This window comes from Rhinopithecus bieti, unplaced genomic scaffold (genome assembly GCF_001698545.2).
Source record: "Rhinopithecus bieti isolate Rb0 unplaced genomic scaffold, ASM169854v2 scaffold_11944, whole genome shotgun sequence".
Lineage (NCBI taxonomy): Eukaryota > Metazoa > Chordata > Mammalia > Primates > Cercopithecidae > Rhinopithecus > Rhinopithecus bieti.
The window spans coordinates 1,866,471-1,883,303 of record NW_016807378.1 but is presented as its reverse complement, the minus strand read 5'-3'; the positions used below and the strand labels follow the sequence as shown (position 1 = coordinate 1,883,303).

The window sequence follows — 16,833 nt, the reverse complement described above, 5'->3', positions numbered from 1 at the left end:
GACCACGTCACCTCTTTGCTTTGCTGTAGTCTCCCTCAGTCCAATTCCTCATCCACAGTTACTAGAGCGATCTTTTAAGAATTCAAATCTTGGCCAGGCACAGTGGCTCACGCTGTAATCCCACCATTTTAGGAAGCCAAGGCAGGCGGATCACGAGGTCAGTAGATTGAGACCATCCTGGCCAACATGGTGAAACCCAGTCTCTACTAAAAATATAAAAATTAGCTGGGCATGGTGGTGCATGTCTGTAATCCCAGCTACTCGGGAGGCTGAGGCAGGAGAGTCGCTTGAACCAGGGAATCGGAGGTTGCAGTGAGCCGAGATTGCACCACTGCACTCCAGCCTGGTGACAGCGTGAGAATCCGTCTCAAAAAAAAAAAAAAAAAAATCCAAATCCTCCGGCCAGCCTGGGTAACATGGCGAAACCCTGCTTCTACTAAAAATACAAAAAACTAGCTGGGCGTGGTGGCGCATGCCTGTAGTCCCACCTACTCAGGAGGCTGAAGTAGGAGCACCACCTGGGCCCAGGGAGTCAAGCAGCAGGGAGGCGTGATCGCGCCACTGTACTCCAGCCTAGGTGATGGGAGTAAGACTCTGTCTCAACAACAACAAAAAATAATCCAAATCTGTTGTGTCCTCTCCTTCTTCATCCCTCTGTGACCTCGCTTAGTGTCAAGATCAAGTCCACACTCCTTAGTTTAGTGTGCACAGGTGGGTGAAACACACGTCAGGGTTCATCTCCTGGCCTCCCCACACTGCACCTCATGCAGGCCACCCTGAATCCTGGGCAGTTCCTTGAACAAGCCTTGATTCTGCTTATCCTTTAAAGATGCAAGGCCTGGAGCAGAAGAAGCTCCTGACTGACCCCAAGGAGATGGTTTATGAAGAAGCTTTGGCCAGCCCCTCTAGGGAGTAATCTACATCCATTAACACCGATACTGAAGACAGCAACAACATGAGCAATGTGTGAGACACTGCTCAGTGGGAGAAAAGGCGAAATCCACAGGATAGGAAGGGAGGAAAGTGCTGGACATTCAAAAGGAAGATGCCCCAGGATAGGCCAGCTGGAGTGAGGGAGGAGGAGTGCTCATAGCTGACTGGCTGGGAACACAGAAACTATGGCGAGGCACCTGATAGCTGCTCATTTAACCATTCGGCAAACTAATGGCCCATCCCCTACTGTGCGCCAGCCCTACACACGCAGTCCTAGCTCTCTGGAACACTCAGCCAGAGGGGAGACAGACAACAGACAAAGTTGTGCCACTCCAGGTCTTCCCTTTGCACAAGTCCAGGCAGCACCATACAATCTGAATATATAAAATATAATGTCATCATGGCAGCCTTGTAAACTCCAAGGGGATAAATGTTAGGGTGAGGAGTGGCTCTTGAGCCCCAGAGCAGGGGCAGAACCCCCTCCTGCTGTGTGCAGGAGGGACATGGGGCTGTGCCTGAAAGGTGTTCCTTGCGCTGGTCAGGACTAGCCCAGGTTTGGGTGGAGCTGAGGCTCTGAGTGGAGGCCTGAGGAGGGAAAAAGAGACCAACACTCAGACAGCTGGCCCAGGGCAGCCCAGCTGGCTGCATGGAGGCCTTTTCTAGCCTGCTGTGAGCTCTAAGCCTTGCTCTGGATCCTCCCTAAGGAAGCTCACACCAGGGCAGGAAAAAACCTACCCAGCCCAGGAAATGCCTTGCCCTCCAAGAGAAGCAACACGAGGGAGGGCCTGCCCAAGGCGCTCTCCTGGCAGATGCACCTGTGCCCATCTCATACATGTCCTACCAAAAAACAACGATGTGAATTCACAAAAGCCCTCAATGCCCTTTGCATGATTAACATCAGTTACCAGTCGGGTCACCCTGAATATCCTTACTCTACTGTCTCTTCATTCTCCCAGTTCCTCGGCTCCCAGAACCTATGTGTAAAGAACCCCTCACTTCTGGTCCTTTAAGTGGGCAGGGGATCAAAGGAAGGTAGGGGTAGGGAGAGTTTGTAGGTACCAATTTTTGCACCATTAAGGAATCTTTCTACCAGTTTTCTCTTGAGGAGCCTGGGCTTAGAAGATGTAAACTACAAATCAAAGCACATTCAGGAAAGAGATAGGAAGGGAGGGAGAGAGGAAAGAGAGAGCAGTCCTTTTACTTTCAGCATCTTCTTGGGTCCAAGTAGGCACTGACATTTATTATCCCTTTTAATCCTAATAACCATGAGGTAGGTATTGCAATGTCCATTTTACCAATGACCAAACTACTGAGACTCAGACGTCATATGACACCAGGGTGGATACAGAATGCCGACAGTACCCGGCTGATTCTAATGCCTGTGCTTTTCGCTAGAACAAGATCCTCCCAATTAAGTAACAATTCATTCATATTCCCATGTTTAAATTAATGAAGACATAGATACCTGCCAATAAGCCTTCTGATTGGCATGAAATTAACAATGTGACCACACCACGTGGTCTCACACCTACCCCAAAACAAACAAAATCTGACTTTCACTTACCCTGTATCCTATCAAGGAAGATTGAAACATCCTTGATAGGAGGGTCCCCCAAAAAAGTCCTGTGAAAGGTGCTTAGGGCAACTGTGGTGAGCACAGCACAGTTCCTTATGGAGATTACAATTCAGTGGGGAAGAGATATTTACTAAATGATCACACAAATAAATGTGACACGTCTATGAAGGAAAGACATAAAGTGCCATGACAGTGCCTGGGGGTTAGAGATAGCTTCCCCCTAAAAAGGCAGTGAAGCTAAGATCTAAGGAAGCAGTAGGAGTTAACTAAGCAAAGAAGAAAAGGGGAGAACATTCTAGAAAATCTGGAGAGACCATCATGTGCAAAGGCCCTGTATGAGGAGGGAGTAGAGTATGTCTAAGGCACTAAAAGGCTTTGGTCTAACTAGATCCAGAAATCAAAGATGAGTTTGGTGTGAGGCCAAGCCATGTGACATTTGAAATTTTCATTTGAATTTTGCATTAAAAGTAATGAGTAAGACCAGGGGCAGTGGCTCACACCTGTAATCTTAACACTTTGGGAGGTGGAGGCAGGAGGCTAACTCGAGCCCAGGAGTTTGAGAACAGCCTGGGCAACAAAGCAAGACCCCCATCTCTATAAAAAGTTTAAAAATTTTGCCACGCATAGTGGCATGTGCCTGTGGTCTCAGCTACCTGGGAGGCTGAGGCAGGAGGATCACTTTAGCCGAGGAGGTTGAGGCTGCAATGAGCCATGCAGAGCGAGAGACCCTGTCTCAAATAATAATAATGGTAAATCATTGAAGGGTTTTAAGCACAAGGATGACATGATCATATTTGCACTAAAAAATAAAAAGCAATTGCAACACTTTGGCCCCTGTGTGAAAGGGTAGATGTGGCGAGCCCAGTGAGGGGGGCTACTACAGAAAACCCGAGATAATTAACTGTGACTTCACTAGGATGGTGGTAGTAGCGGAAAAGGAGAGAGGTACAGAGATGCGCGAGACGCGTAGGATGCAAAATCAACAGGCTGTGGCGATAGGTGAAATAAGGAGGCGGACAAAGAGCAGTCAAGATGTTTCCCATGTGTCTGGCTGGCATAACGAAGGAGTTGGTGAAGCCACTCATAAGGCTGAAAACGTTAGATGAAGTTCGGTGAGAAAGATCATGGGATCAGTTCTAAATGTATGTTGTTAAGATGTATTCAAGATTTCCAATTAGAGGTGTTAAGTATATGGTTGCCTAGATAGCTCTGGAACTCACGGCAAGAATTCTGTGCTGAGATCTAAAATTGGGAGTCCTCAAGAAATGGGAGACAATCAATGCCAAGGGCATAAGGATAGGAATCAAGGGCTTAGGACTGAGTTCCAAAGATCTCTACTATTGAATGTTGAGGAATCTTGCCTGCAAAGGAGCAGCAAAGAAATCGATAAGGAAGCTTGGTATGGAGAAATCCAGAGGAAGAAAGTGTTTGAGGCAGGTGGTCGACTGTGCCCAATGCAGCCGAGAAAACAAGAAAGATCAGGGCTGCAGGAAGCCCTTTGGGTTTATCGACAGGAAGGTCATCAGTGACTTTTGGAGAATGCTTTCTGCTGAGTGATGAGGGGGAAAAACAGCCCAGAGCAGGTAAACTGTGAACAGAGCATGAGGTTACGGAGTCAGCAAGTACAGACCGCTCTTCTGTGAAGTTTGCTATGAAAGAAGAGAACCTGGCTCCAAGGGGATGAAAGAGCCAAAGAGCATTTTATTTTTCTTTTTTAAGATGGGAGAGACTTTCTGAAAAACTGAAATGAATATTTTGGGACAGCTTCCCACATTTCACCTACCCCTCAGACTTCCTGAGGCCCCAGTGGAACAAAATTAATTGATGGCAAACACTCAGACTTCCCAAACACCTAAAACCTCTGCACTCAATGCTACCAGCTTGTTAAGGGAAAGGAATTTTCCTTTGATTTTCCCATACCCCAGTCTCCCCTTTCCTCTTCCAAATCTCATTAGGAAGTCAAATTAGGAAGCCTACATGCAGCCAAGTTTTGTTTTGCAGAAACAGCCCTGCCCCTCTTTGCTGAGCCTGCCTGATTGGGGTTAATGGGATTCCAGCCTCCCTCCGCCCAGTGGAAAGCCAGGGTGACCTACTTTGCAAGGTCCTGCCCGTTGAAACTGACTTGTTTTTCAATGATCTGCATCTTTATCCCCAGGACCACTTCTCAAAGGACAGCCATGAATGAGCAAATTAGCTGCTGACTTGTTTAGCTCAATAAATCAAGCTGTGGCTCTGACAGCCCAGGGTGCAGGTAGAGACAGGAAAGGCAAACTCTGAACAAAACCCACATCCTTCCCTAGTTCCTCTGGCGCCTAAGTAGCAAATGCCCAGATTTCCTACAAATCAATTCTGAATGTCCATCATCTGGTTCCTGCAACTGCATCTGAATGCTAAGAATCACTGGAACTTTTACAAATAATTTTTATTTCCTTTCTTATAATGAATCCTGCAAACCACTGTCATTACCTTAAATTATTTCCAGGCACTCTGCCAGATTAACATTGATTAGACAAAGGTCATGTTTGTGAGGCCGGTGGAGTAGAGACATGGTCACCTTCTCCAGAAATCCAAAGCCACCTTCCCCGGGAGGCCAGAGACATCTTTCTCTTAAATCAGGGCTGGAAGAGTCAGGGCTCTCCCTGCCTCCTGCAACACCTGCACAGGTCCATCGATGTCCTCGGGGTGCTACAGGAAGATGGGCCTTGGACAGAGGAGCAGGTGGTAGATCTAAGCGTCCAGATGGACCTGGAGTCCTGGATGCCTCCTGGTTATAAACACAGCGTTTTCCAACGCTACAGGAACCTCTCTCAAACCTTTCTCCACACACACCCCTGCAGGACTTCAGCCTAGCGAATGACTTTGACGCCCTCTCGTGGCCATATTGAGTTTTTGCAACTCTGAAAATTCAGATTTTTGAAAACACAGGTTGAGAGACAGAACACAGCATGAGTGGTTTAGGAAACCCTCCTGAGTCTCACTGGTGTGGATCTGTAATTTAGGAGGGGATTGTAAGTCTCTGGAAGCAGTTTCAAAATCCTTTCTTACCTCTTTTCTTTTATGGTGTTTTGGAGCATTTTGTTCAGAAAAGTTGAATGAGAAGGAAATCAACCTCTACCAAGCCCTGTTATGTGTCCCTCACAATGATAAGCAATTTTCTCACAATAAAACCTTGGGGTAGGATGATGACGCTCCCATTTGGCAGTGTAGTAACTGCAAAGAAAGGTGAGGTGGAGGCCCCCATCACGTAGCTATGAAATAAACAGCTGATTCGAATCCAGCTCTGACTGTCCCCAGTGCCCTGGGTTCTTCCCTCCACACCATACTACCTCTCCAAATGTAGAAAGAGGAAACATTTCTCTGGGTCTTCATATCTAATGTGAATTGTCTGTTCATAACTTTTCTTTATCTAGTGGGATCTTTTTCTACATATTTGGATTAGCTCTGTACATAGTATAGATATTAACACTTTGTCAGTCACACTCAGTGGAGACATTTTTTGCCAGCATGTCATTTTTCTCTCCAATTCAGTACTGCCGTTTTCATTTTACAGATGTTTTTCATTGATAGATAATTCCTTTATTATTGCTTATATTGTTTCAAAGTTGAAAAAATTAATATTTCTCTAATAGATCTGAAAGCTTTATTTTTTTCTATGATCTGGTTATTTTCTCTCTGACTCTGAGGCTGGTTTTTTTTGTTTTTTTCTTGTGTGGTATATTAAATGTGAATCCAGTATTTTTTTTTTGCTACAGTTAACTTAGCCCAACCCCACTTGTTGCACAATCTTTTCTTTACCCCTAATTTGAAAAGCCTGTTCTGTGTAGTCCTTATATATAGTTTCTGGGATCCCCTATCTGTGTTGCTGATTTATATTTCTATCTTATCTGAATATCATGCTATTTTGTCTATCATGCTTTATCATATACTCTGGGATATGGTATAGCTAGATCAACTCTCTTTGCTAGAACGTGGATACAAGTCTAAGTCCCAGATAGGAAGATGAAACCAAATTAACAAAATGTCATATACTGGAAGACATGGCATATACAAAAGCATAAATATGAATTTTTATGACAGTTTGAACAAATTAAAGCACTTCAGTCCTATCTAGCATTTTCTAAGGAAAATTCATATAGATTCTTATTCATTTCATGTTTATTTTAGAATAAATACTTTGAAGTGATGCTTAATTAAATTTGAAGGTCAAAGGAAATACAAGAGCTCCATGTTCGTTTCTTAGATTAATTCATTTACTTCAACAAACATTTGAAGAGAATCCATGGCATGCCAAGTTCTAAGCCGGACATTAGGATATAGCTATGAACAGGACAGAAATGGTTTTCATTCTTTTGGAACCTGATGGGGAAGGCAGATGTTAACAAGAAATTCCAAAGCAAGAGTAAGTTCAGCATGCTATGGGGAGGTAGAATAGGAGTTCTAAGCAATTTGGGGAGAGGTCAGGAAATACCTCCTCCAGGAAGTGTTACATAAACGGGGTCAGGGAGGGATTCTCCAGCTGCAGGGCATATCTGAAGATGCTAGAAAATTGTTCTCAGGCCCTTATAGATTCAAATTTACTCTGTCACTGTGTGATCAGCCATGTGACCTCACGGTCAGGAATTGGCTGTCCCATGTTTCCCACATCTTGAAACATTTACCAGGGTCTAGAGGGTACCTCGCTTCAGCTACAGACTTGGATACAACAAATTGGGCCAAAATGCCTTTGCTGAGAATGATTTCCACAAGGCCTTGGTCTCAGATGGTTACACCCATTGGCTGAGCAGGTTTCAGGGCAGTATGTTAGGGTGGCAGTTGGTTTAGTTTCTACAGCTCTGGATTAGAACTGCTTTTGTCCCCTTAGATTGCCATTGTGAACAGAGTCACCCATGGGATACAGGATATGAATGATTAATCTGGCCTCAAATCACATACTTAGGAAGACAGGAAGGCAATAGATGGAGCGGTCAGTCTCTATAACAATGGAAGAGGAAACCTGCCTCCCAGGGGACTGCTGGACACCCCTAGAGGGCAGCCGCACCCAGGTGCCAGTGCTGTCTGCTCAGCAGTTACTAGAAGGCAGACAAGAACCCTGTCCTGTGAGTCCCTAGATGAGATAATGCCACACCTCCATAGACTGCAATCCTTGTGTGAACCAGGTCTGTAAAGAAGCTATTAAAATCACTGACTTACATGCCAGAAAATGCACACGTGGGAAAAGGAAATTAAACCCCCTGATTTGTGCCTAAGTAGCTGATGATGTCATTGCAATACTTAGCAGTTTATAAAGGCTTCCTAATAAAGCATCTCATTTGATCCTGACAGCAACACTGCAGGTATATATTGCTAGATGAAGATATTGAGATTTGAAGAGGGTGAGCCACTTGCCCAAGATCTAAAGCTAGAAAGTGGAGGAGCTCAAGTCATCATATGCATATTTGTTCAGTCAGCCCACTGGACACCTAGGTCCTAGGGTGCAGCTATAAAACATAGAGTTCCTTGAAGGAACTCCCGGTCTAAGTTGGGGAGAGGAAACAGTGAGGAAGTGATTGCATTCCTGGGGTCTGGCTATAGAGACCTGCACAGAATGTGGGAAATTCAGCGCTATGTACTTGCCTCAGCTGAAGGCAAGACCTGTGCAGAGTGTAGGAATCTGGTGCTGTATAATTGCCTCAGCCGAAGGCAGGCAGAAAGGCCGCTCGAAGAGGTGACATGATCTGAGGCTTGAAAGATGAGTGGACCCAGCATTCTCAAGCTTGAGGTATATTAAAATCTGGAGGGATTATTAAATTGCTGGGTCCTACCCCAAGTCTCTAATTCAGCAAATCTAGGGTGGGGCTCAAGAATCTGTATTTCTTTCAAGTTCCTAGAGGTTGCTGATGCTGCTGGTCCAAGGACCACACTTTTCCAATCATTGAAGAGCTTGCCCAATAGATGCAAGTACAAGTGGAACCTGCAGCTGACTTGCAGCTAGGCTTGCCTGTCTGGGCCCAGGGAGCTTCTTAGGTAGCATGTAGGGCGGGATAAGGGAGGGGGTGCATGGGAGGCAGCAAGAGGACCTTGTCAGTCGACGGATGCCAAAGCCAGGGCTCAGGCCAGGTTCTTCTCCTCTCCTGTGCCAGAACCTAGACTGGCATCAGGCTAAAATGGAAAGTCCACTCAGGAAGTCTTTTCTTCCCACCTGTCCCCTTTCTGATCTCCATACGACCCTATGGTGCTTCTCTCAATAACACTAATGGTGATAAGAGTTCTAGGGCCAGGTACTGGGCTTAGTACTGTCTGCAACCTAGCTCATTTGAAATTCACAGGAACCCTTTGGAGTAGACATATGTGATCATCATTTTAAAGATTTGGACACTGAGACACAGAAAGGTTTGGTAATCTGCCCAAGGACACACAGCTGTAAGAGGTGATACCAGAGCCCAAGGGGCCCAGTTCCCCAGCCCCATTCGGGTCTGCAGTCATTGCTTTCTGGAGCCAGGTGAGGGCAGCCAGAAGCAGCTGGTCCCAACAGAGGCACCAGGACTTCTAGACAGCTGAGGCAGAGCAGCTGCCAGCTGGACTGAACAGAACAGTTTGTATCTGGCCAAGGATTCCCCATGATTAGCAGCCTGGGGGTGCAGAGTCAGGCCAAGCTGCCTTCAAGTCTCAGCTGCCTCTTAGTTGTGTCTCTTAGTTCATTAACCACTTATTCACTTTCATGGCCTCTCTACGAGACAGGATAATAATTCTAACCCCACAGGATTGCCATGAGGGGAAAATGAAATAATATGGGACTGCCACCCACTGTGTGCCCTGTGAATGTGACTCTTTCCTTCCCAGCCACTCTGAGTGGTTGCTGCCGTGTATCTCACGTGGTCCCAGCCATTCCTGAGAATCTGAGTGACACAAAGAGATAGAGGTTGAAGAGCAGCCTCCGATAGCTTAGACTCAGGATGTTATTCCCAGCAACCGGGGGTGTCGTCCAAAGGTCTCTGACTCTACAGCTGGTCCCTGCTCCCCAGCTGTGAGCCGATGGGTACAGTCTGGAGCTGGACAGCACCTGCCTTCTGAAGACAACAGAAACAGGAAGTTGGGGGAGATGACCCCTCTGATGGGAGGCTGAATTGCAAGGATCACTTGAGCCCAGAAGTTTGAGGCAGCAGTGAGCTATGATCATACCACTGCACTCCAGCCTAGGTGACAGAGCAAGACTCTGTCTCTAAAAGAAAAAAAAGAAAAGAAAAGAAATACTCGATAGGGTGGTAGTATATGGTTCTCTCCACGTTTCTTCAATGGATGGGCTCATGACAGGGAAGGGTATAAACCCGTCGTGGCCAAAGGCAGAGTTCAGTGGGAGACCACGAATCTGAATACTCTCTGGGTTTCTCATTCTTCATCCATAATCCAGGCAGATTTCCCTCAGAGTGAGGACCAACCCCCAGAACTCTAATATAATGGTCTCTGTATTTCATTTCCAGGAGAGCAGCACCTTCAGCTGAATTTTCTGTGGACAGAACTCGCCATTTAATGTCCTTCCTGACTATGATGGGCCCCAGTCCCGACTGGAACGTAGGCTTATCTGCAGAAGATCTGTGCACCAAGGAATGTGGCTGGGTCCAGAAGGTGGTGCAAGACCTGATTCCCTGGGATGCTGGCACTGACAGCGGGGTGACCTATGAGGTGTGTGTGTGCCTGGAGTGGTGAGTGGCAAACTTCCCTAGCACCTTCTCCTTGCCCAGCCCCATCCTGAGGGACACAGAGGAGATCTGACCCAGGCTCTGTCCTAGGTGAACTTTCAGTCTGGCTGGGGAGGACGGCATGGTCTCATCATCACATGTGGTGTGATATGGGCTCTGCGCAGTGTCTGTGCAGTGGCCAGGAGAGCATGGAGAGGGAAGTGCTAAAGAGCAGTTCCCAAGTGAGCAGGGGACAGCATTCCAAAACCACGATGGCAAGAGCGAAGGTTTCTGGACAGCTGGGCTAAAGAGTTTGCATTCTGTCCTGAATGTCGTATTTCTCTGATATGATCAATTGCATTGAAATCTGGAGCCATCAGAAAACCAATGGGAGAACAATCTAGAAGAACAGACATCTGCAAACTATGCTTTGGAAGACAAATCTGCCCTACCATGTGATTTGTCAATAAAGGTTTCAAAGCCAGCTATACTCCTCCAAGTACATATTATCTGCGGCTGTTTTCCCACTACCATGGCTGAGTTGAGTATTAGCAACAGACACAGTATGGTTCACAAAGCCTAAAATATGTAGCATCTGACCCTCTACAGAGAAAAAGTTTTCCAGTGCCTGGTCTATTAGAAAGACTTTGGGATTCAGGCCAACCTGGCTCAGCCATTTCCTAGCTTGGATGGCCTCTCTGAAACTTGGCTTCTTCATCTGAGCACAATCCTACCATGTATATGGAAGAATTTTAAAATACAGTTCTAGAATTTTCCCAGCACAGTATATGGCATGAACACAATTCCATAAATATAAATAGTAGTTAAACTTGTCAAATTCCTATTAAGGACTTTGCACTGATACATGTAACAAATGGCTTTTGTGGGTTTTCCCAATTTTATTTCTTACTCTCTACCTCTGTATGTTTTCTTGCAGTCACCCAACAAGCCCACCATTCCCCAGGAGAAAATCCGGCCCCTGACGAGCCTGGACCATCCTCAGAGTCCTTTCTATGACCCAGAGGGTGGGTCTATCACTCAAGTAGCCAGAGTTGTCATCGAGAGAATCGCACGGAAGGTACTGGGTTAGAGCCCACTCTGGCATCCACCCTTCCTGGCAGGAGTGCCAGGGAGATTGCACACCTTTCTGCTCTAGAATCATGGAGTCCCTGGCAGAAAGCACCTCAGGATATGGAATTCCTGGGCCTCCCCGGGTTTCTAACACGCAAATTATTTCATAAGATGAAAATAAGCAGGCCAGGCACAGTGGCTCATGCCTGTAATCCCAGCCCTTTGGGAGGCCGAGGTGGGCAGATCACCTGAGGTCAGGAATTCAAGACCAGCCTGGCCAACATGGTGAAACCACATCTCTACTAAAAATACAAAAATTGACTGGGCCTGGTGGCAGGCGCCTGTAATTCCAGCTACTCGGGAAGCTGAGGCAGGAGAATCACTTGAACCCTGGAGGTGGAGGTTACAGTGAGCCGAGATTGTGCCATTGCACTCCAGCCTGGATGACAAGAGCAAAACTCCACTTCAAAAAAAGAAAAAAAAAAAAGGAAAATGAGCAAAATGAACTCAGCAGTGAGGCCCAGTGCTCAAATGAACAATTTGATCCAGGCAAATTGGTTTCATTGTGAGTTCCGTAATTGATTACTAATGTCTCCCATGGGCCAGGAACTGGGGAGTGCTGGTACCCAAGTTATGTATTTATCATCCCTGGTTAGCCATTTCTGCTTTCTTGGCATTTCTTTCTCAGGCAGATTGTAAATGTTGGCCCAGAACTTTGCCATGGCATACGATTTGTATACAGAATGGGCATTCGATTTTAGTCCTCTTTCATCTTCACACTACACATTCCCTTCTTTCGCTATGTGAGCCCTCCAAGTAAAATTCCTTTTGCAGGGGGAACAATGCAATATTGTACCTGACAATGTCGATGATATTGTAGCTGACCTGGCTCCAGAAGAGAAAGATGAAGGTACGTTGTTTTCTTTTATTGCAGGTGGCAACATAAATTGGCACAACCCTTTGAGAAAGCAATTTGCTAACCTGTTTTAAGAACCATAAACCATGTGCTTTGACTTGGTAATCCTATCTCTGAGGATTTCTCTTCAAGAAATAATCAAAAACAAGGCCCAGGTTAGGCATAAAGCATAAGGGAATTGGTGAAGATATGACATCAGAATATATACTCAACAACATCAGGCCTTTAAAACAATCATGTAAATCTCATTTGAATGGGCTTCGTGGGATTCAGACTACTCTCTGCTTCGATTCTCAGGCCAGTCTATAAGGCAGGTGTGGATACATTCACTTTCCCAGCAAGCAAAGAAAGGCCCAGATCTTACAGTCAGGAGGGAGCACAGAGTAATGGTTCAAGCTCAAGTTTTCTCATGGGATCTGGAGCCAGACAACTTGGACTCTCAGTAGACATGTGATCTTAGGCAAGAAGCTAACCTTTCTGTCTCAGTTTCCTTGACAGTCAAATGGGGATGATAAAAGAACCTGCTTCATACAGTTGTGAGAATTAAATGGGATAAAACATGTAAGGCTCTTAGAATGGTGCTGGTACATGATAAGTACTCAATGAATAGCGGCTGCTTTTATTCTTACCATGACAACTGTGTATGGGATCATTGGGAAGATGAAGACATGGCATGAAAACAAGCCTTGAGCTTTTCAAAATTGCCTACAATGAGCATGCATGTGTGTGGAAACAATGCCAGGATGAGGGACTGAAAATGAGAAGAAGTTCATGTGTTGAGAGGAAGGGATAATAAGAATCATTCTGCTCATTTAGATATTTATTAGCAAGATGTTAAACTGTCATCTTTAGAGGGAAGTGAATGGCTGCTTCCATCCCGGGAGCACGCAGGCTCACCAAGGCCAGTCTGGCAGCATGGCTTTTCTTGTTCCCAGATGAGCCAGTATGGGGAGAGGGCCAGTGGCAGCTCCCATAGGCTCCCAGGGAAAACATGTCAAACACTCTTTCCAGATGACACCCCTGAAACCTGCATCTACTCCAACTGGTCCCCATGGTCCGCCTGCAGCTCCTCCACCTGCGACAAAGGCAAGAGGATGCGACAGCGCATGCTGAAGGCACAGCTGGACCTCAGCGTCCCCTGCCCCGACACCCAGGACTTCCAGCCCTGCATGGGCCCTGGCTGCAGTGACGAGGGTGAGGAGACAACCCAGACCAGCCAGGGGCTTGCAGGAGTTCAGGAAGGGAGGGTCTGCCCAGCAGTCAGACAGTGCCGCTGGTGAGGGCACAAGGACCCTGACAGTAGATGTCAGTGGGGTCCACCTTGGGCAGACTCCTATCTGCAACAGTATCTTGAGGGCTCTGAACACAGAACCTCTCTTATGACATCAAAGGAATTCTTGAGATTGACTGACCACCCCCCCTTCTTTTACTGAAGAACTAACAAACATAGATACATCTTATGACAAGTTACAGATAACACATAGCCTGCTTCTGGGCCTTAACTCCAATCTCTTCTTAAGGAGTCTGTTAACAGATCAGCCCAGATTGAATCTAGATCCATTGCCCTAATTCTGTCATTTACGGCCCCTCATCTGTGTTCTACCTCAGCGTGAGTCAGAGCACTCTCACTTCTTTGTGTCAGGACGTTCAGGCTGATTGCAGAAACTCTCAGTCTATTTGCAACAGCGCAAAGGTCAGGCTTTAAGTATAATCTTGCAACATCATGCAATCATGATGGCTCAAGCTGCAAGATTGCACTAAGCTGATTGCTGTGCAAAGGTCGGCTATCTGCTTCCCAAGCCATGACCCCTTTCTCTGCCTGATAGATCTACGCTACTCATGCCCTGATCTTACAGATGCAATAAGGCAATGGGAAGGTATGGTTAGGCTGGACTGGTGTATGGCAGGGAAAAAAACCACTTCCAAGCTGAGGATAGAGAAAGCAAGCGTATCCCATGCAGGTCATTAATTCCTTGGCTCTGCCTAGAGGGAGGCTCTTAAATACCTCTCCCAGCGCTGCACTTTCATGGTGGTTTATTGCTAGCTCATTTTGCCCACAATAAGCACTTTGGAGGGGAGTAAACCCTCCCATAGACAAGTCATTCCTACAAACAGGCGGGAGGAAAGCTGGGACTGGCCTGTCAACATTGAAGGCTCTCTTGGGGCTGGGACTGGGGAGCTGTCTAAGCTGAGGAGCTGAGGTCCTTAACCTCCCCCTCCACAGGGAAGGATTGTTCCTCATACAAATGGATTATGATTTATCTTAAATTATATGTGGATCAAATTATATCTTATCTTAGATATATGTATGTCTACATTTTTTAAACACCCTCCTTTCCATACAAGCATCTTTCAAAAGTATTTTCATGAGATAAGGAGTAATTCTGAGTGTCCCATGCACCTGGAAAAGAGGCATTTCCTCTTAGAGAATTTTGCCGGTTTAAGGATTTAGACCTCTTAGGCGTGCTGACATCCTCAACTGCCTAACTCTTGATTCCCACTGGCTGGAAGTTCCCGCCGCGCGGCCTGGCGGGCGCCCCCGCCACTGCTGCAGCGTGCACTTGGTATGTTGCAGACGGCTCCACCTGCACCATGTCCGAGTGGATCACCTGGTCGCCCTGCAGCATCTCCTGCGGGACGGGCATGAGGTCCCGGGAGAGGTACGTGAAGCAGTTCCCAGAGGACGGCTCCGTGTGCACGCTGCCCACTGAGGAAACGGAGAAGTGCACAGTCAACGAGGAGTGCTGTGAGTGGGGGCCCCAGGCGGGCGGGCAAGCAGGTCGGGGAGGCAGCAGGTGCGACTTCAATGCTGCCGGCCTCCCCAGCTCCCAGCAGCTGCCTGATGACCGAGTGGGGCGAGTGGGACGAGTGCAGCGCCACCTGCGGCATGGGCATGAAGAAACGGCACCGCATGATCAAGATGAGCCCCGCAGATGGCTCCATGTGCAAGGCCGAGACGTCCCAGGCAGAGAAGTGCATGATGCCCGAGTGCCGTGAGTGGGAGCGGGGGTGGGCTTGAAGGAGGCCACCGGGGACAGGCGTGGAGGGCCATAGCATCCACTATTAACACCATGAAGGTCGGAGGCTGAGCAGGAGGAAAGCTTGGCCCACGGTCCTTGCCGGGCACTGCTGGGAGCCATATGAGAGCCATAGATGTGTGGACATCAACCAGACCCAGAGAGAGTAACCTCCATTGGGGGACATTCTAAGCAATGCTGGGGTGGCAAACTGGTGGCCTCTGGATAGAATTCACCTGCAGCTGTGTTTTATAGGAGTGTCTTTCTTGCCGTGGTGTGGAGGAGGGGCAACACATTTAGGCGGGACATACACTACCCAGGTCCAGCCCACTCCTGTTGTACATTGGACTTGGTTGATCCCATAAAGCATGGCTTCCCCTACTCTGTGCACAAATGCATATGGGGCCTACCCACACATCAGTACACAGATGTATACAGGCACACAAGTACATACACATTCTAGGGAATTCAGGACCACAGTGTCCAAAAATGCAGCCCTGAGCCTCTTCTTTAGTGCCTGATTCTTAGTGAGTGTGAGATGTTTCTGTCTCTAGGAAGGCCCTACTAAATCCTCAGTGGCATTTCCAGTGGGGACTTACGTAGTCATATTGCAACCCTCATGTCATAACCACCGGGGCGGGGCGGAGGAGGGGATAGATGAAAGAGAGTGACAAGAAGAGCAGTAGGCTGCTGAGCCACCTCTTGCTCCATAGAATGCACTCTTATTTGAACCCATGGGCCAATTCCACTTTATTCCAGGGGGCAAAGCAGGGGACTGGGTGTGGGACATTGTGGGGCCAGGGAGCTCAAAGAAAACAAAAGGAACCTGTTCTCAGTGGCAAACCCGGTTCTTGATCTAGATACCATCCCATGCTTGCTGTCCCCATGGTCCGAGTGGAGTGACTGCAGCGTGACCTGCGGGAAGGGCATGCGAACCCGACAGCGGATGCTCAAGTCTCTGGCGGAACTTGGAGACTGCAATGAGGATCTGGAGCAGGTGGAGAAGTGCATGCTTCCTGAATGCCGTAAGTTCTGGAGCTCCCCAAAGCCTATCACTTCTATGTTCCTGAGTCCAGGGAGCCCTGAACCAGTCAGTGCTAATACTGCTAGATCCTAGAATAAAACGGTTTGCTGGGGAGAAGTTTGGGGTTTGGCTTTCAGTGTTTGCAGTTACTTAAACACTGCAGTCAATTTAATTAGTAAAGTCAGAATCCCACTACTGTCTATATAACACCCAAAGTTCAAGTGTAAATGAGAGACACATATGAAAAACAGCACAAGGCTCAATAATAAACCTTAGTTCTTTCACTCCTTTCACCCAGCAATTATGGGCTTGCGTGACCCATGGATTTTCCAAGCTTTTTCTTTTCTTCTCCCTGTGACCATTTTATTTCCCCATGACTAGAAGCTGGACATTAAATCAATGACTCCTGCAGACTGGTAAGAAAACCAGCAAGATAACAAGCCAAGTTCTCAAAAGCTCACCCCACCCCACTCCACTCCCAGTCCTGTTTTCCAAAATATCTGCGATCAGCTGTTTGTATTATATGGGACTAACCGCCAAGCCAAGCAAGCCAGTTTCCTTGGCTGGTCTTCCAAGAGCTGCTCTTCTGGGTGGTGAAAGGGCAGGCACGCTGGCTGTGGCTCTGGTCCCCTCCAGCATGC

General features: G+C 47.2%; 1 protein-coding gene across 1 annotated transcript in view; it reads left to right on the top strand.

Annotated features, from left to right (window-relative positions):
• SPON1 (spondin 1) overlaps positions 1-16,833 on the top strand; it is a 305,960-nt gene that overhangs the window by 282,394 nt on the left and 6,733 nt on the right. The window contains exons 8-14 of the mRNA XM_017881549.1: positions 9,967-10,168; positions 11,102-11,242; positions 12,070-12,145; positions 13,163-13,345; positions 14,727-14,897; positions 14,977-15,144; positions 16,029-16,193. Of these exons, the coding sequence (XP_017737038.1) occupies positions 9,967-10,168; positions 11,102-11,242; positions 12,070-12,145; positions 13,163-13,345; positions 14,727-14,897; positions 14,977-15,144; positions 16,029-16,193 (1,106 nt within the window). The remainder of the gene's footprint in view (positions 1-9,966; positions 10,169-11,101; positions 11,243-12,069; positions 12,146-13,162; positions 13,346-14,726; positions 14,898-14,976; positions 15,145-16,028; positions 16,194-16,833) is intronic.